At 51.7% G+C, this 20257-nt stretch overlaps 1 protein-coding gene across 1 annotated transcript in view; it reads right to left on the reverse strand.

Moving 5' to 3' along the window:
• Positions 1–20257, reverse strand: part of SKAP1 (src kinase associated phosphoprotein 1) — a 158301-nt gene that overhangs the window by 17575 nt on the left and 120469 nt on the right. The window contains exons 5-10 of the mRNA XM_064636563.1: positions 13303–13383; positions 12501–12584; positions 11611–11735; positions 10124–10187; positions 9588–9758; positions 4305–4367 (exon numbers count right to left, since the gene is read on the reverse strand). Coding sequence (XP_064492633.1) covers positions 4305–4367; positions 9588–9758; positions 10124–10187; positions 11611–11735; positions 12501–12584; positions 13303–13383 — 588 coding nt within the window. The remainder of the gene's footprint in view (positions 1–4304; positions 4368–9587; positions 9759–10123; positions 10188–11610; positions 11736–12500; positions 12585–13302; positions 13384–20257) is intronic.

Raw genomic sequence — 20257 nt, forward strand, 5'->3', positions numbered from 1 at the left:
TGCCCTGATGGCACAGCAGCGAGGCTGGGGGCGAATCCAGATGTCACGACACGGACACGTCCGTGATGTGACCCCCATGGATAATTAAAGCCGGTAAAACCAGGGTTTTAGGGAGGGGGGATTGGAGCACGGGGGCTGTTCCAGCGGGTTGTGCTGCTCTGAACCAAGCCCAGAAAGCATAAATAGAAAATATTGAGCACATGTTGGAGGGAAATGTTGCTAATGTGGTCTCGGGGACGGAGCGATAAGGGTGCAGCTGGAATGCTGTGCCCAGATTGGATCACCTAAATATGAAAAAGGACATTACAGAGATGGGTAATGGCACGGCAGGGAGCAGCTGGAATGACTCAGGGACTTGGGGAACTTAAATAGAAAGGCTGGGCAGGAAAAAAAAAGTAGGTCTGCATCCTTTGGAAAGTATTAAAGGGGGAGAACGCAGCGGCGAGGAAAAGATTGGGAAGGGAATAGAAGGAGTAGGAGCTACTGAGTTATTTAAGCTGGTGGTGAGGGCAGGAATCAGGGGTTATGAGCTGGAAGCAGAGGAAATATTGGGGAGCTGAGCAGGAGGATGAGGCCAGTGCAGCTCTGGGAAGAGCCAGAAAATTGTGTAATTAACACAAAAGGTCGTTAAGGGAGGGTGTGAGGACAATGTCACGCAGCAGAGAATAATCCGGGATGGGGGGACGGCCTCGGCATCCCCCTGTGAGACAGGGATGGGGAAAGGCTTGAAATATAGCAGGAATATCCAAGTGTTCTGTGGAACATCATAATTGACTTGCTGGCAAAGAGATTTAAACACAGTGGTAGAAAACACAAAGCGAAACAGCAAATAGAAAATAGAAAATCCATCTTCCTCCAGGATGTTTCCAGAGCCACAAGTGCCCCTGGAGATCCCCTGGGATGAGGACCTGAGGATGCTGCTGGGAAGTTGGAGTCCCAGCTTCCCCTCATTCCCCAGGAATTAGGAGATGCTTCCTTATCCCACAGCTGCTCTTTCCTGCTCACCAGAGGAACGGGAGGACCTCGGAGCCACCGTGCCACCCCAGCCAGGAGGAAGGGGAAGCATCAGCCTGGATGTGACACCCCGTGACTGCAAAGGGAGACAATTTTCCAGCCCACAGGAAGAAGGTTCGTGCCCCCAGAAGTGTTTTTTCCAACCGTGTCAGCTGCTGGCAGGGAAGATCCCACCCCTCCCTCCGACCCTGCCTTCCAAAGGTCAGGATTTGTCGTGCCAGAGGAGGAAGATGCTCCCGAGGAGAGCATGGCACTTCCTTCCCAGCACCAGCTTCCAAACCCACAGGGATGGTTGTGCCAGCGACCAGGGATATTGTGTTAAAATAAAGTAACATTAGAATTCATTAAGATTATGAGTGTTTGCAGGAAAAGGGATCCCATTTTAACACTCCAAGGCTGGGTGAGGGAGAGTTTCCCTCTGCAGCTCCCTCGGGGGATGTCCGTGATCCTCCTGACCCAGCTCCAGGCTGGGCGGGATGTGGGATCCACACCAGCCATCCCAGGACTCCTGCATTGACTCTGCTCCCTTTTTACGGACAAAAGGTTCTGTTTCAAAAGCCCCAGACAGTGAATCCGTGATTTCCCTGCGCTGATTCATCCCGATGGAAGCGGAGCCACTCCCCCTGCACGGCCTGGGGGGGTCACGAAGGAAACCAGCCACATGTGACAAGTGCTCCCTTCCCCTCTGCACCCCGGGACGAGGCTGTGGGAGAGGCAGGATCCAGCCCAGTGCCTTTCCCTTGGGCTTCTTGCTTCTCCCGTTGATGCTGAACCCTCCTGACAAAGTGGCTGCAGCTCCGGGGTGTCACTGCTGGGTGTGACAGGGAGGGGACAAGGGCTGGGACAGGAGACAGGGGCTGTGATAGGGAACAGGGGCTGTGACAGGGGATGGGGCTGTGACAGGGAACAGCCTGGCAGGCGGTTTTGTTTTCCAGAGGAAGGAATTTTTGCTCTGTTTGTGCCACAGCCCCGAGCGGAGCAAACGGGATCGCGGCAGGAGCAGCCCCCGGCTCTCAGCTGGACTGTGGGGCTGCTCCGGAACCGTGGCATCCTTGTGGTTCTTTAGAAAGGAGAAACAATGGTTCTCCACGAGCCAAATGCCGCGTGATTCAATCAGGAACTCGCCGCTTCCCTCCCTCCCCGAGCACATCCCCCTGCTCCAGGATCCGGCGGCTCCTGCTCCAGTTGGACGGGAGCACAGCTGGATTTCCGAGGCAAAAGGCACGAGGGGTTGGGGCTCCCGGGGCCGCCGTAACCTTTCCCTCTTGAAACCTTTCCCTCTTCTTGAAAGGCAGCCCGGTTTTCCAGAGGCAGGAGCCTAACGCGTTGTGGAGTGTGAAAACAGCGCCAGGGCTCGGAGCGATCCTGACACCGCCAGTAACAAACCAGTTCGAACCATTAAGGGCAATTAGAGCCGGCGGCAGACGCTAATGAGGCTGAGCAGGGTGTGAAAGGGCCGTGACAGGCGAGAGGCAAAATCCTCAGGAATCCCCGGGGTGAGGGATCAGCGGCTCCGGAGGTGCCGGGCTGTCACAGAGCCGTGCTCTGATCCCACATCCAGCTGGGAAAGCCCCGGGAGCTGCTCTCCCGCCGCCGGGGCCTTCGGGGGTTTAAATAACAGGGAGGGGGAGAGAGGGAAAGGAAAACGTGTTTGTGCAGATTTCCCACCCCTTCTGCTTTCCTCACACATCCATTCCCATCCCCTGCTGCCGCCCTTATCCCACTCCACGGGGTAAGGACACGGGGCATCTCTGCGGATAAATGTTCAGCCCCACTTTAGGAGCACCACGGAGTTTAGAAAGTTTGGAATTAGCAGTTTTCCCAAGCTCTGGGTGCTGGTATCAAATACTCCAGTGGTCAAATAATTCATCGTGCCAGAGGGTGGGGAAAAGCTTCCCGAAATCCCTAGGAGAGGGGAAACACTGAGTTGCTCCAGTCTCTGGAAGCAGCTGGGGCTCAACCCTGTCTGTGCTTCCAAGATTTCCACAGGAACAGGCCCGAGCAGTCTCCCGGGCTGGGGACAACTGCCCAAGGATCATCCAAGGGGGAGCTGATGTCAGCTGAAGGGAATTATGGGATCAGGCTTTCCAGAAACACCGGGAAATCAGGAATGAGGGCTCCTGGATCGCTGGGAGGGGAAAACCAGCCAAGCAACTCTCGGGGTGCTGGTGAATCCAGGAGAGCACAGGAGTGGAGCTGCTTCATCCGCCCGCCATCCCACGGCGAATCCCTCCGGTCCCTGTCACCCCACAGCGGGATGCAGAGCGTCACCGGGGTGAGCCCGAGGTGCCCACGGTGTGGGGAGCTCCCCCAGGGCAGGCTGGGGGGGGAGGATGTGTTTTCCAGGCAGCAGGAAGCCCCTGGCCAGCCCAGCCCCGGCCGCTCGGACACAAGAGCCGCTTTCCTGTGCCGGGGCGGGAAGTCCATGGAAAATCCAGGAAAACAGGGCAGGTGGGAGCAGGGAGGAAACAGCCCTTCCGCTCCCATCCCACGGAGCAGGTCCTCAAGGAAAAGGCAGGGGTGGGGCTCCGGCCACCTCGGCAGGATCTCGGTTCCTTCCGGCTTCCCGCGCCGGGATCCCTCCCTGCGGCAGCTTCCTCTGGGCAGGGACTGCTTCCTGCCCCTGCTCCGGGTTCTCTCTGCCTCTCCCCGGCCCCTTGGGATGCTCCTGCTCCACATCCAGGATGGGATGAGGGAGAGGGATGGGAGTGACTCCAAGGGGATGCTCCTGCTCCACATCCAGGATGGGATGAGGGAGAGGGATGGGAGTGACTCCATGGGGATGCTCCTGCTCCACATCCAGGATGGGATGAGGGGGAGGGATGAGAGTGACTCCGTGGGGATGCTCCTGTTCCACATCCAGGATGGGATGAGGGGGAGGGATGAGAGTGACTCCAAGGGGATGCTCCAGCATGGCCGTGACACCGGGAAGGAGCAGGGGCGGGTGTTGGGGCTCCTCCACTGGGAGCCACTCCCATGGGGTGTTCATCCCAAAAGAAGCACAGGAACCCCCACGGGGTGTTCATCCCAAAAGAAGTAGAGGAAACCCCACAGGGTGTTCATCCCAAAAGCAGCACAGGACACCCCACGAGGTGTTTATCCAGAGCATGGAGAAGGTGGGAAGAGCTGCCCAAGCCTGAATTCCCCCAGCTGAAGGGTTCCATCACTCTGCTCCTGGGGATCCTGCACCCACCCTCCAGCACCACCCACCCCCCAGGATGCTCCTGATCTGCCCCCACAGCCCTGAGCTGGGGTTCCTTTGGGTTTCCCAGAGCAGGGGGGGCTCTTACCCTTCCTCTCTCCGCTCCCACTGTCCTCGCTGTCCTCCGGGAAGGGCGGATCCAGCTCCTCATCTGCGGGGGGGGGAAGAAAAATCAGAGAAATCAGAAAAAGCAGAGAAATCAGAAAAAGCAGAGAAATCAGGGAAGGGCTGTGAGTGCCACGGCCACCCCAAACCCCCAGGCAGGCCGAGTGCTTCCAAGAGAACCCGACTGCCAGGATAACAAATTCCCGGCCTAATTGCGGAGAGGGGAAGGGAGGAAGTCACAGATAATATTTTAAAACGTGTTGCACGAGAAAAAATATGAATTGTTGTTAAGGCTGGTAAAGACAAATCACCTCTCGGGGCCCCATAAATTCAGGCAGCACTTTGCTGGGTGTCCTGGAGGAAGAGATGTTTCCTGTGCTGGATTCACAGCCCAGGGGAAAACGGGACTCCCAGGAGGAATTCCAGGACAGAAGGGTGAGGAAGGAGCTGGGATGGAAGGAGGAATTAAGGAGGAAGAGGAGTCAGGCAGAGGAGGGGGGGGAAAGGGATGCAAGAAATGATGCCATGGAAGAGGTCAAGGAATTCCAGTCGTGGGGAAGGCCTGGAAAAAGGGGTGCAGGCTGGCAGGAGCTGCACAGGAATGAGTTTATTATATAAAATAATATAAATGAGTTTATTATATAAAATAATATAAATAACAATAGTATAATAATAATAACATAATAAATAATAAATAACAATAATATAAATAACACAAAATAATAGAAATACTATTAAATAATATAAATAATATAAATAACATAAATTAATATAAATAATACAAAATAACGTAAATATTAAATAATATAAATAATAAAAATAATATAGGTAATATAAAATAATATAAATGATATAAAATAACATAGATATAAAATAATGTAAAAATACAAAATAATATAATATTAAATAATAGAAATAATAGAAAATAAAATTAATAGAAAATAATAGAAATAATATAATATAAAATAATATAAATAATATTTTTAAAATTAATAGAAAATAATAGAAATAATATTTTTAAATTAATAGAAAATAATATAAATAATATAAAATAATAAAAATATTATTAAATAATATAAAATTATAAATAATAAAATTAATATAAAATTATATGAATACAAAATAATAGAAATAATATTAAATAATATTAAATAATATTAAATAATAAAATTAATATAAATCAATAAAATTAACATAAAATTATATAAATAATATAAAATAACATAAATAAACCCAACTCCCAAGGTTTCCCAAAAGCCAACGCCCACAGAAATTGCTCCCCCGCTCCTCTTGGGGAGGGAGGGGCAGCCCTGGCACGGCCGAGCCCGGGGCAGAGGAGCCCCTGGCACAGCCCAGGGGACTCGGCTTTGCCGTCCCCTCCCGGCAGGAATCGCTCCTGGAGGCCGGGGCCGATCCCGGCGCTCCCGGGAAGCGCCTCCCGGCCGGAGCCGATCGATGCAAACCAGGTCAGGGCTCGGCCGCCCCTCGCAAATCACATCCCGAGCCGGGAGGGTCCCAGCGCCCGCTCCCCCTCCCGACGGGAAGCGGCACCAAAAATCTTTCCTAAATAAATCAGCCTTTATTGTAAAACTCGGCCCCCGACGAGACAGAACCTCGTTAGCATCGATTTTGAGATAAATTATTGAAAGTGGCTCTTGCCTGCTCTTTGCATTTGTAAAGGAGAAGGGGAGCACAGCCCTGACAGCCCTGGGCTCCCAGCACCATTCCCGTGTCCCAAATCCTCCTGCCAGGATTCCTTCAGCCCTTAACTCGGTGGCACAACCCCAAATTCCATCTTGGCACGGAAACCAGGCTCCTGTGCCAGGAAAACCCCCCAAAACCGGGGCAGCACCACCCGCCCCGCTGCTGCGGGTGACGCTTCCCAAGGACACCCTCACATCCCTGCCTGCATCCTGCCGGCACTGCTGCCATCCCTGAGCCAGGCTGGCCTCGGGAAACCTCTTCCCAGAGCCCTTCTCCCACCTCCTGGCACACACATGGGGTCCTTGGGACACACGGGATCCTTGGGACACACGGGATCCTTGGGAAGGATCACACCCGTGGCACGGAGGAAGTGCTGCTGTGTCCCTCATTCCAAGGGGAGCAGGGCTGTGGGAACCCTGGCACTGCCAGCTCCTGCCTGGACACAGAGCTGTGTCCCTCATTCCAAGGGGAGTAGGGCTGTGGGAATCCTGGCACTGCCAGCTCCTGCCTGGACACAGAGCTGTGTCCCTCATTCCAAGGGGAGCAGGGCTGTGGGAATCCTGGCACTGCCAGCTCCTGCCTGGACACGGAGCTGTGTCCCTCATTCCAAGGGGAGCAGGGCTGTGGGAATCCTGGCACTGCCAGTTCCTGCCTGGACATGGAGCTGGGCAGCCACGGGAGCCACAGGGATCCTGGGGAGATTTATCCACCCTGCTCCCTTCCCGTTTTCTGGGAGCTCCCCAGGAACCAGGCAGGGATTGGGAAGATTTTTCCAAGCAGCCCTTCCTCCCTCTCCCACCTTGGGCCGTTCTTCCCCGGATTTTATGGAATGGGGGGTGTCCCACCCGGAGTCCAAGGCAGGGCCCCCCTCCCTGTGTCCATCACCCATCCAAGGCTTGGACAAGGAGCTCATTCCTTGTGCCCCAGCTTCCCTTTCCTTCCCTGCTGATCCCTCACCCTGTGCCTCTTCCCAAAGGTGCTCGGAGGGAATCCCAGGTGATTCCCACAGAGTGGGACAGACACCTGGGATGGCACCACCAGGCTCATCCCTGCCTGCTCCGCCCCTTGTCCCGCTCCACGCCGGCCCCAGGCACATTCCCAGGCACATTCCTGGTGGATTCTGAGCTGGGAAATCCAGGAATGGGATCCATCCCCTTTCCCCCAGCCCTGCTGCATCCAGGTGCTTTCCTGGAGTCAAGCCTGGAAGTGCTGCTCTGCCTTCCCACGACCCCGCCGTGTGATCCCAGCCAACATTTGGATTTTCCCGGGATGAACCAAAGGGAAATGGTGGAAAACCCAGCCCAGGGAGCTGTGCTGCCTCTCCCTGTGTGGAATATCCCAACCTTGGCCACCCTATCCATGAGAAAACACCTTTAACACCCCGTGGGCACCCACTCTGGGGTCTGGAGCCCCCCTGGCACGGCCAGGATCCCTCAGGCCCTGCATCCCAACACTGTGGATCCCACAGCCCGGAGCTGCCCGGGCACATCCTCAGAGGAGCTGTGTTTTAATGTAGCAATTTGATTCAATTTTCCACTCTATAAAATTACCCATCACTGCTCGTTGCTTCCTAACAGACACCTTCACTCTTAATTTAACAATCCTATCGAATTCTGCCAGGGAAATTGGAAAAATTTATCACCTGTGAAATTTTATTTTTCCTTGGTTGTGTCTGTTTTTGTAAAACTTCATTAACGACGATGACTTGCTGAGGAAATTATCTCTTCATCTCCCTCCTCTTCTCTTTTCCTCCCCCCCCCCCCCCTCCTTCTCCTTCTTTCTTTCTCAGTTTTCACTTGGGACACGAGGGAGGGAGAAGCTCCAGCTGGGATGGGGATTTTCCCTGTGCTCACTGCGGGGTGGGAAGGGATGAGCTTGGGAAAGAACAGACTTTTCCTGAGCCCTGCCACTGGTTTGTCACCTCTGCAGGGATGTGACAGCACCTCTGGGACACTCCCTGGGAATTGGGGGGGGGGTGGTTTGAGAGACTGAGCACCTTCAAGGTGCCAAGGCAGCCAGGAATGCTGGAAAACCTCAGCCAAGGCAACCAGGAATGCTGGAAAACCTCAGCCAAGGTAGCCAGGAATGATGGAAAACCTCAGCCAAGGTAGCCAGGAATGATGGAAAACCTCAGCCAAGGCAACCAGGAATGCTGGAAAACCTCAATCAAGGAAGCCAAGAATGCTAGAAAGCCAGAAATGCTGGAAAACTCAACCAAGGCATCCAGGAATGATGGAAAACCTCAATCAAGGAAGCCAGGAATGGTGGAAAACCTTGGCCAAGGCAATTAGGAATGCTGGAAATCCAGGAATGGTGGAAACCCTCAGCCAAGGCCCCCAGGAATGATGAAAAACCTCAATCAAGGAAGCCAGGGACACTGGAAAACTTCAGCCAAGGCAGCCAGGAATGCTGGAAAGCCAGGAATGCTGGAAAGCCAGGAATGCTGGAAGCCCTGACAGACCATCAGCACCCCCAAACACCGTCCTGGGAGCACCCCAAGGCTCCTGCTGAGCCCAGGGACTGCTGAGGGTGCTCCTGAGGGAAGGGGGGGCCCAAAGAGCTGAGGATGAGAAGAGAGGAAGGGAAGAGGAAGGGAAGAGGAAAGGAAGGTGAGGAAGGGAAGATGAGGAAGGGAAGGTGAGGAAGGGAAGGTGGACACAGGCTGAGGGTGTGTCCTGGAGCTCCAGCTCTGCTCCCAGCACTGCCTGGATGCCACAAGCCATTGCTTCCCCCTTGGCAGCAATTCCAAGGTGAAGGTCTGGGGCACAATAAAACCTCCTGGTGCTTTTTAAGGACCAGCCCGGACAGAAAGTTCTGAAATAAGGAAGAAGAAACAAGGACCTCTTTTTTTCCCCATCCCTGAACTCAGACACTGCTGGATGCTCTCAGGGTGGGGTTCCCCCCCTCAGGGCAGAGGCAGAACAGGCTCAGGTGACCTGCTGGCCGAGCCCTGGGCTGTGTCACCCCCTGATTCCTGTTGGCAGAGCCAGAAATGTTGCAGGCCTGTCACCCTCTGAGCCTGTGGGGTCTGTCCAGCCCTCCTGAGAGGGCACCAGCTTGTCTTTAATGCAGTTATTTTATCATCTGGTGGCAGGGCAGTAATTGTGTTACAGCCCTGCCTGCCATGCCCAGGAGGGAGCATTTCCATCAGCTCAGCTCTGATTTTCCAGGTAACACAGCCCAGAGATCCCACTCTCACCAAACTCAATCTGACTCCAGCTGAGAGGGAGCAAAACCTCTAAAAGCTGCTTCACCCGAATTTACTGATGAGAACCCCCCCAGAACAGGGAGGGTTTGTTCTTGGGGTCCAGCCTGAGCAAAGAAATGGGGTGAAACCTTCGGGTTTTGGGGCCATGAGATGTTCATCCCCATCAGCGTGGCCGAGGTTTCCTCCCTCGTTCAGGGGGAGAAGAGGAAAGGGATGGTTTGGATTTTGGGTCAGGGGGAGAAGAGGAAAAGGATGGTTTGGATTTTGGGTCAGGGGGAGAAGAGGAAAGGGATGGTTTGGATTTTGGGTCAGGGGGAGAAGAGGAAAGGAATGGTTTGGATTTTGGGTTCTCACCTGGCAGGACCTCGTAGATGTCCTCCCCTTCCAGCTCCGGGTTGGGCTCCTCCTGGGTCAGGGTGGTGTTGTGGGAGGTGTTCATGGAGTCAGAGCTGTCCACGTCGTTGTAGAGCTCTTCCTCCTCCTCCTCCTCCTCCTCCTCGCACGGGATGGTCAGGGAGCTCAGGTCTGGGGTGGGGAGAGCCAAAAAACCGGGGTGAAAACCAGCAAACCCCCCACTTTCAGCCAGGGGAAACCCCCCACCAACCCCTGTGCCCGCTCAAGGTGTGAACTGCCCCCGGGAGCACCCGAGGGGACAAAGGAAAGAGGTGCAAACGAGCCGAGAATTGGCCAAAACAAAGGAAAAGCCCGAGGAAAAAAGCGGGAAATCCAAGAGAACAAAGCCAAACTCCAGGTGTGTGCCCGGGGAGCCGCCCCTGCTTTCCAGAGGGTTTTTCCAAAGGCAGGGCTGGAGTTTTGTCTCGGTGTCGTTGGGAAGGCGCTGCCGGGATCTTCCCAAAGAAACGGGACGCGCTGGATGGGGCCAAACTCACCCTTGAGGAGGAACTGGATCTGGTCCACCCAGTCTTCAGCCTCTGCTGGGCTTGGGGCTGTGAACTGGAGAGAGGGGCAGCTGTTACTGGGCTGGGTCGAGGTTGGAGGGAGAGCAAGAGGATTTGCAGCTGGAACAAGGGTTTCAGCCCTGTAAAAGGATTTCAGCCCTACAAAGGATTTCAGCCCCACACAAGGATTTCAGCCCTATAAATTATTTCAGTCCTATAAAAGGATTTCAGCCCTATAAAATGATTTCAGCCCTACAAAGGAGTTCAGTCCCACACAAGGATTTCAGCCCCATAAAGGATTTCAGCCCCATAAAAGGATTTCAGCTCTATAAAAGGATTTCAGCCCCATAAAAGGATTTCATTCCCAAAAAGGATTTCAGCCCCATAAAAGGATTTCATTCCCATAAAGGATTTCAGCCCTATAAAGGATTTCAGCCCCACACAAGGATTTCATTCCTATAAAATGATCTCAGCCCACTGAAATCCACTGAGCCCAAGTTTCCTTTTCTCTGTTGTCTTCTGCAGAAGATTTGGAAGGTGACAACTGCTCACCCCCCAAAAAACCCAACTAAATATCAACCCCAGAAACCACCAAACCTCATCCCTTGGCTTCAGCCCCCACCCCCGGCAGGAGTTCCCACCCCGGGGGGGTTGGGAGGAGTCGTTTGGAAACTGGGAATGGCGATCCCGGCTCTGCCATTGTCTACCCTGGGACAGCGGGAAAAGCCATTCCAGGGCTTTATCTCCCCGTTCCAAGCAGGGAAGGAGCAGCAGGACAAAGCCAGGCTCATCCCAGAGGGAGCCTGTCAAGCTCAATTGGTTAAAACAATTCCGATGGAAACCACGGTCCCCACGGAACGGGCTCTGCTGCCGCCCCCACCCAGGGCCCTGCATCCCAAACCTCCCCGGAGCCCATCCAGGCTCTCGTTCCCACTTTGTGGATTGGATTTTCAGGCTCCCCCCTGGATGCTCAATAAACTGCAGGTTTATGTTTAACCTGGCTCTGCAGGGCTGGGTTAAAATTGGGCTTTTCCAACTCGGTCCTCGACTGGTTCCCCTCCCTGTTCTCCCTGATCCTTTGGGAGAGCCCGGGATCCTCCCCTGTGCCCCCTGCTCAGGTGGGGAGAAGCCCCTCCCGAGGTGCCGCTGGTTTGGTTTCCGTGGAATCGCAGAATTATGGAATTTTTTTTGCAGTTGGAAGTGACCTTTGGAGGCCACCTGACCACCGCCCCCCGAAATGAGGGACACCCCCAGCCAGCCCAGGCTGCTCAGAGCCCCATCCAACCCGACCCCGGGTGTTCCCAGGGATTGGGAATCCACCACCTCTCCGGGAAAACCTGTGCCACCCTCACTTCAAAAACAAATCGGGATTTCCCCAGGAATTCAGACATTCCCAGCCCTCCCGACCCTGCACCTCAACCCCCACATCTAGGACTCTCATTCCCAGCCCAGAATTCCATGTTTTCCCCCTTTCCTACCTCGTAGGTGCGTTTGCCAGGGCAGGTTAACTCAAAACAGCATTTTTTCCGGGAATCTTTGCGGAGGTGGGAAACCAGCCGGGCACTGTAGTGCTCGATGGAGAAGGTGCCCCTTGGTTGCTTGCCTGGAAGCAGAAAAACGGGCTAAATTTGGGAGTTTCCACAAGAATTCCATCCCACCGAAACCCACGGAGCCCAGGATTCCTTCGCTCCATCCCCTGGAGATGGTTTGGAAGATTCCAGGTGCTCATCCCCCAAAACCCCCGAGCAAACAACCCCAAAAATCACCAAATCTCACCCTCTGGGTTCAACCCCCACCGCCCGGCAGTTCACACCCCGAGGGGGTGGGATGGGAGGAGTTGGGAAGCTCGTTTGGGAAAACAAAAAGTGCTGGAGCTCCTCAGACAAAGGACGGGGGAGGAGGACAAAGACCCTCCTCACCCTCGGACCCCCCCGGGGTTTAACCCCGTCCCTGCTGGGGGTTGGAACCCCTGGATGGGGGGGGTTGTTGGGCCTTTTCCTGCCCCTGGAATCCTGGGAAGCCCAGCTGGGATGGACCTGATGGAGCACGACGGCAAAATATTGATGTCCACTGGCACGAGGATTAAACACAGGGGGTTGGAGCTCATGGAAAACTGGGAACAGCCTTTTATTCACCCCCCCAGCTCCGTCCCTTGTCCCCTTTTTTCTCGTTTCATCCCCATCAAGGGGGGAAAAAATTAAACCAAGCTGAGCTCTGCCTTTCTGGAACCCTGACAAGGGATTCATCCCAACCTTCCCAGGTGGGATTTTATCCAGTCCTTCAGCAGAGGCTCTTCCTTTCTCTTTTCCAGCCCCTTCCCTCCACATTTTGGGAACAAATGCAGGTGTGTCTCTCTCTCACCACTTACTTTTCTCGTTGGCATAGTAGTAGAAGGTCTTTCTGTTGAGGACACACCACCTCTTGTGCCACTCTGCCCCAAAAAAGCTGTGATCTGGCAAAGAAAAGGGCGTCAAAAGAGGGAAAACCAGTCATTTTTGTCCTTTCACCGCGTGTTTCAGATGGATGTGATGCTAAAAGGGCAGGAACACTCTTTGGGTTAAACCTCCCTGATATATATATATATATATATATATATATATATATATAAGTAAAATAAGTTTTAGTCTGCAGCTGGAGGAAGCTAAACCAAGCACCAAGTCCTAAACTCAGCTGATGGGATAAAAAAAAAGGGGCTGTTTTTGCCTCCTCCCACCTTGTCACAGAGCAAATAAATCAGGATAAAATCGGGTGATGAGGAAATAATTTGTGGCTTTCCCAGGAGTTGGTAAAAATGGAGATAAACCCCAGGCTGAGTCAGGGCCTTATCTCAAGCCCTTAATGTGTGTGATGCTCCCAACTGCTGGGGTTTTATCCTCATTAGGGATCACTCGTTAAAAGGGCACATTTTGCCTCAGAGGGCTGGGCTGCTGCTTAATTCGATTTTTTTTGGGGGGGTTTAATCTTTGTGCAGTTGGATGATCTGCAAAAGAGAAAAAAAAAAATCAAGGCCCTCTCCTTGTCCCTGAGAAGGGAAATTTGCACATTTGGCCTGTGCAAATCTGCAGGGAAAAAAAAAATGTGTTTTCCTGCTTGTTCTTCCCCTGAAAAGTTGAATTATTGGCAATTCGAGAGGACACCCCCAAACCTTACCCTGTGATTCCAGGTCTTACCTCGGGATCTCTTCTCCAGGTATCCTTGTTTCAGGATGTTCCCTGTATCCGGGACGGGCTTTGGGGGGTTCTCCTCCAGCCCTGCAGGGAGCAAAGCAAAGGAAAACCTTGGGATTCCCCATTCCCACAAATCCTCAGCTCCTTTCTCTGCAGGAGAAGCCAGACCAGGGCCTGGAGGTGAAAAGAAGGGTCTGCCACGATCCCACCAGACTCCCACAAGAGGGAAAAGGCTCTCAGGAGCCTACAATATATTATATTGTATATTTATACAATAAATATAAATTATAAAATATATTATGGATATATTATATATAAATTATATATATAACTATATATTATATATATAATATACATAATTATATAGAATAATATATCATAATTATATATAATAATATATATAATATATATTTTATATATTATATATTTTATATATAATAATATATTATAAATATAAAAATATAAAAATATAAATATAAAAATATAATTATATATACTATATATAATTATATATAATATATATAAAATATATTTTTTATATTTTATATATTATATATTATATATTATATATTATAATATAATATTATTATTATAATATTATTATAATTATTATATATTATATATATTATTATAATATTATTATATTATTATTATATTATATATAAATTATATAATTATAGATAATATATCATAAATAAATATTATTATATCATGATTTTAAATAAATTTATAATTTTATCGTTTCTATTTTATGATTTTATAACCCCGCTCTGCCTCAGCCCCCGGAGGGGCCAGAACCCCCCGCGGTGCCCCCTCCTCCCTGGCATCCCCCTTCCCTGCCCAGGTGAACACATCTGCCTGGCACAGACCCTCTGCAGCCACTCTGAGCATCTACCTTATAAAAGAAACCCCATCGTCTCCTCGAAAACAAACCAAAAAACCACCAAAACCAAAACGGACCCCGACCCCTTTTGCTGATGCAAACCCAAAATGTCATTTCCCGGGACGTTTATAATTAGGAAATCGGGGCCGGGGCCGCCGGGGAGACCCCGCGAGGGTGAACATTCCATTCCTCGCCCGCCCCGCTGGCAGGAATGTAAAAAAAAAACCCACAAAAAACCCCAAAACGCTTGAGCGGAACTTTTATTTGGCCGTGAAGAACCTTTCCCGCAGCGGGGGCACCGAGAGATCCCATCAGCGCCGGGAGCGCCGATTGAATCACCCGCGAGGGGAGAGGGGGGAGGAAAAAGGGAGCTGCGAGCGCCGCTTCGCTTCTTTAATTCCATTTACTCGCAGCTCGTCCCCAGCGGGGGTTTCCCCTCTGCCCTCCCGCTCCCGCTGCAAAAGCGGCTCTGGAAAAGCCGCGGCGCGGGATGAGGGCGCTGCTCAGCATCCCGGGGCTGGGAGGGGTCCGGCCATCCCGGGGATGGGCTTCCTGCTCCTCCCGCCGTTGCCAAGAGGGATTTGGGGAGCAGGGAAGCAGCAGGGATGTTTTGGGAGCCCAGTGAGCTCTCCCAGCCCCGCATTCCCTCTCTCCACCCATCGTTTTGCTGGAAGCAGGACCCCCGGGAGAGCTGCTGCCTTCCCCGGTTGTTGTGCTCCGCCCTGTTTGAGATCAATTTTCCGTGGAAGCACAGCCCCTGTTTGGGGTTATTTGTGGCCCTGGCTCGTGGAATCGTGGGATCAGGGAATCACGGGATGCTTTGGGTTGGAAAGGACCTGGAACACCACCTACTTCCAACACCTTCCACCAGCCCAGGTTGCTCCAAGCCTGGTCCAGCCTCAGATCCCGGGATCTGCCGGGCTGGCAACTCCTTGGGGCCTCTGAAGGACCACCAGGAGCCCAAACCTGTCCCCCTGTGCAGGACACACCGGGCCTCAGCTTCCCAACAGGAAAATCAGGATGGAAGGAGCCTCCCTTTTCCCTTAAATACTCCAGACAAGCTGACACAATTAAGGAGGGCTGCAGGGGCTGATTTGATTCCACAGGGCTCTGGAAATTTGAAGTCTGACAGCCTGTGACAGGGAGGTGGCAGCTGGAACCCGTGTCCTGCCTCCCTCCTGCATCCCTGCCCATGCAGAGCCCGGATTAAATCCCTGGGATGTGGGGGATGCAGCACTGGGGGCTCTGCCTGGCTGCACACGGGGTTGGGGTCAGGGGGGTGTCCCCATCCCTCCCCAGCCTGGCCCTAAAACAATCCAGATGGCTCCTGCCTGCAGCAAAGGGCTCAATTCATCTGCAATCATGGTCCTGGGGGGGTTTCTACCTCTTTAGGATCCTAATGGATGCCCAGAGGATGTGGAGAGGGAAGTGGGAGCACAGGGGGAAGGTGGGATCACAGGGGAAGGTGGGAGCCCAGGGGAAGGTGGGAACAGGGAGAAGGTGGGATCCCAGGGGAAGGTGGGAACAGGGAGAAGGTGGGAGCCCAGGGGAAGGTGGGATCCCAGGGGAAGGTGGGATCCCAGGGGAAGGTGGGAGCCCAGCCCCAGGAATCCCTCTGGTTCCCGAGGGCAGAGGGTTTCATCTCCCAGATGTTCCTGCCCTGGGAACACAAATCTGGCAGGAGAACCACGGCTCACACCACATCTCCAAGGGCTGGAAAAGCCGACCCTGGTCACCCTGGTCACCTGTTCCAACCACCGATGGCCACTCACCAGTCAGAAAACCAGGAAGAACAGGCCTTAAATTCCATATTTTTCCAGGACACAAGGCCCCTCTCAGGTCATTCCCAGCACTGGGGCAGGACTGCAGCCCAGCTGGGATGGTCCCAGTGCTCCCTTCCACCCTGGAATCCCCCCAGCCCCCCCTTTTCCCAGCGGGTGGATGGTGCTGGAGGTGCTGCCCCTCCACGTCACCCCCCTTCCCTTCCCCAGTCACCTCCCAGTGCTCCCAGTACCTCCCCCCCCCCCCAGCCTCCCAGGCTCCCCAGGGAGCTGCTCATCCCCCAGGATCTCCCTGAGGATGAATTTCCCAAGCCATGACCCACACGGCTCCATCTGGAGCCTCCCACGGAAGGGCTGCTCTGGGAATTACAGCCCCACGCTGGGATCCTGCAGAGCATCCAGAGCTGGGGGATTGCAGGAGTGGGAGAGAACTGGAGCCAAACTCACAGATGGAGGAGCAGATAGTTCTTCCTTTTTCCCTTCCCTTTTTCCCTTCCTTCCCTTTTTCCCTTCCCTTTTTCCCTTCCCTTTTTCCCTTTCCTTTCCTTTCCTTTCCTTTCCTTTCCTTTCCTTTCCTTTCCTTTCCTTTCCTTTCCTTTCCTTTCCTTTCCTTTCCTTTCCTTTCCTTTTCCTTTCCTTTCCTTTCCTTCCTTTCCTTTCCCTTCCCTTCCCTTCCTTCCCTTCCCTTCCCTTCCCTTCCCTTCCCTTCCTTCCCTTCCCTTCCCTTCCCTTCCCTTCCCTTCCCTTCCCTTCCCTTCCCTTCCCCTTCCCTTCCCTTCCCTTCCCTTCCCTTCCCTTCCCTTCCCTTCCTCCTTCCCCTTCCCCTTCCCCTTCCCCTTCCCCTTCCCCTTCCCTTCCCCTTCCCCTTCCCTTCCCCTTCCCCTTCCCTTTCCCTTTCCCCTTCCCCTTCCCCTTCCCCTTCCTCTTCCCCTTCCCCTTCCCTTCCCCTTTCCAAGAGGAGGAAGAGCCTTTGGCCCCCCAAAAAAGTTCCCTTCCAAATCACTAAGTCCTTAATTGCCAAATAAACCCCACTAAATCTCAATATCTATTTGCACAGCTCATTAGCCAAGGGCTCCCACTCAGCAGAGAGGGAGGGGAAAATAGAGAAAAAGAAGAAAAAACAAACCAAAAAAAGAAAAAAAAAACCTCTTTCCAGCCCCGAAGTGGATTTGGGGAGTTGCTATGGCAACTGGTGCTTCGGAGCTGCAGCTCCAAATTCCCTGCTCGGATGGGGCTGGGTGGGTGTCCACCCACCCACAGGCTGCCAGAGGAGGGGACTGGGTTTAAAATCCTCTCAAAAAAAAAGGCAGGGTAAGGGAATAAATGTAGAAATGTGTAAATATAAAATAAGTATGTAAATGTATGAATATATAAATATAGAAAGAAATATGTAAATATGGAAAGAAATGTATAAATATAAAATAAATATATAAATATATAAAGAAATATCTAAATATAAAATAAATACATAAATATATAAGGAAATATCTAAATATAAAATAAATATATAAATATAAACAAAATAGATAAAATAAAATAAAATAAATATAAATATATATTTATATAAATATATAAATATAAAAGGAAATACGTAAATATAAAATAAATACACAAAAATATAAATATTATAAAGAAATATCTAAATATAAAATAAATATATAGATATAAATAAAATATATAAATAGAAAAATATCTAAATATAAAATAAATATATAAATATATAAGGATATATCTAAATAGAAAAATATCTAAATATGAAAATATATAAATATATAAAGAAATATCTAAATATATAAATATAAAAATTATATAAATAAATAGACAAAATTTTTAAAAAATTTAAATATATAAATATATAAATACCCAACCCATGTAACTCACTCCCCTGCTATTCCTCTTCCCCCCAAACACAACACTGTGTCAGACACTCGACCTGCTCTGATTTACGGCGTGAAAAGGGAAAACCTAAATCATGCCGGGCTGAAAACATTGCAGTTAATGCAGCACAAGTGAGGGATTTATCCCCATTAACTCCGACCAGCAGTTATAACCCGCCCGTCCTTCGCTGTCCCCAACATCCTCCTCCTCCTCCTCCTCCTCCTCCTCCTCCTCCTCCTCCTCCTCCTCCTCCTCCCCCCCCCGGGGCGCTCATGTGTGGGCTCAGCAGGTCACCACTCCTTGGTAACGGGACCGGCTCATTTTCCAGGGAATGGCGACGCTCCCAAGGCCTCATCCCTCCCCTTCCCACGGCGAGGGCACGAGGACCTTCCCCAGGGAGGGATTTCCTCCCAGTATCCAACCTAAACCCGCTCTTTTCCCATTTAAATCCGTTCCCTTCCCACAGTGAGGGCACAAGGACCTTCCCCAGGGAGGGATTTCCTCCCAGTATCCAACCTAAACCCGCTCTTTTCCCATTTAAATCCATTCCCTTCCCACGGCGAGGGCACAAGGACCTTCCACAGGGACATGATTCCCTCTCACAGGGAGGGATTTCCTCCCAATATCCAACCTAAACCCGCTCTTTTCCCATTTAAATCTGTTCCCTTCCCACAGTGAGGGCACAAGGACCTTCCCCAGGGAGGGATTTCCTCCCAGTATCCAACCTAAACCCGCTCTCTTCTGGTTTGAATCCATTCCCTTCCCACGGTGAGGGCACAAGGACCTTCCCCAGGGAGGGATTTCCTCCCAACATCCAACCTAAACCTGTTCTCTTCCCATTTAAATCCATTCCCTTCCCACAGGGAGAGATTTCCTCCCAATATCCAACCTAAACCCGCTCTCTTCTGGTTTGAATCCATTCCCTTCCCACAGTGAGGGCACAAGGACCTTCCACAGGGATGTGTCCCCCCTCACAGGGAGAGATTTCCTCCCAATATCCAACCTAAACCCGCTCTCTTCCCATTTAAATCCATTCCCTTCCCACGGCGAGGGCACAAGGACCTTCCCCAGGGAGGGATTTCCTCCCAGTATCCAACCTAAACCCGCTCTCTTCTGGTTTGAATCCATTCCCTTCCCACAGTGAGGGCACAAGGACCTTCCACAGGGAGGGATTTCCTCCCAGTATCCAACCTAAACCCGCTCTCTTCCCGTTTAAATCCATTCCCCCTTGTCCCATCACTCCAGGCCCTTGGGAACAGCCTCTCTCCATCTTTCCTGTCCCTCCCTTCAGGTCCTGGAAGGCCACAGTGAGGTCACTCCAAAGCTCCTCTTCTCCAGGCTCAACAATCCCAATTCCCTCGGCCTTTCCTCCCGGGATCCCTCGGATCCCTTGGTGCCACCAACCCCACCCTGCTGCCAGCCCCACACAGACAATCCCGGGATGGTTTGGGTTGGAAGGGACCTTAAAGCTCATCCAGTGCCACCCCTGCCATGGGCAGGGACACCTTGGACACCTCCCACCAGCCCAGGCTGCTCCAAGCCCCATCCAACCTGGCCTTGGACACTTCCAGGGCTGGATGTGCCTGGATCATGAGGGATCTCAGGGAATTAAATCAGATTATTTCTGGCACATTTAACCAAGATACTGGATACGGGATTGGGAATGCCAGGACTGAGGAACCCCCCCCAAGAAAAGAGCTTCTGCCCAGCTGCTCCAGCTTTTTGCCTGAGGTTTTTATTCCCTTTAGAAGATGCAAAACTGAAAGTTAGCTTGAGAAATTCCCGAGGAATCTCCCTGGAGATGAGACTTCGGGAGCCGGGCTGGGATCCATCTGCACAGCTCTTGGCTAATTCCTGCAGGTTTTTTGGGGGAGGAAAAGGCTCTTCCCTTTCCTGGAATAACCCCTGTCCCCAGTTCCCCTCTTTGCCATTCCAAGACCTCCCTGGGCCTCACATCCCTCCTGGAGCAGCTCCACCGGGAGTGGGTCTGGAGCTCGTTAAGAGGCTCCTGCTTTGTGCTGGGCTGGGACAAAGCTGTTCCCTTTGAAACCCTCGGGATCCCGAGCCATGAAAGGAACTTTCCGGGAGCCCCCCGGGGTGGGGGGATTTCATTCCAAGGGATTGGAACTGCCCCGTTGATTTTTGGGATGATTTAAATCACCGAGACCGAACCCCTCCCTTTTAAACGTTGGGTCTCTTTGATACTTTTTTTATTCCCTCCGTGGTAACTTGTTAAAACCCCTCGACGGGAGTGGGGTTTTTATGGGAAATGTAACATTTCTTGCAGTTCACCAGCAGAGAACACTATTTCTCTGCAAAAATATTTCGGTCGTTAACGCAGCTTAACAAACGTTTATTTGGGTACTTAAATTTTGTATTCTGTTCCAAACTGGGGGGAAAACGCAGCTTTTAGTGA

Source organism: Pseudopipra pipra, chromosome 26 (genome assembly GCF_036250125.1).
Source record: "Pseudopipra pipra isolate bDixPip1 chromosome 26, bDixPip1.hap1, whole genome shotgun sequence".
Classification (NCBI taxonomy): Eukaryota; Metazoa; Chordata; class Aves; order Passeriformes; family Pipridae; genus Pseudopipra; species Pseudopipra pipra.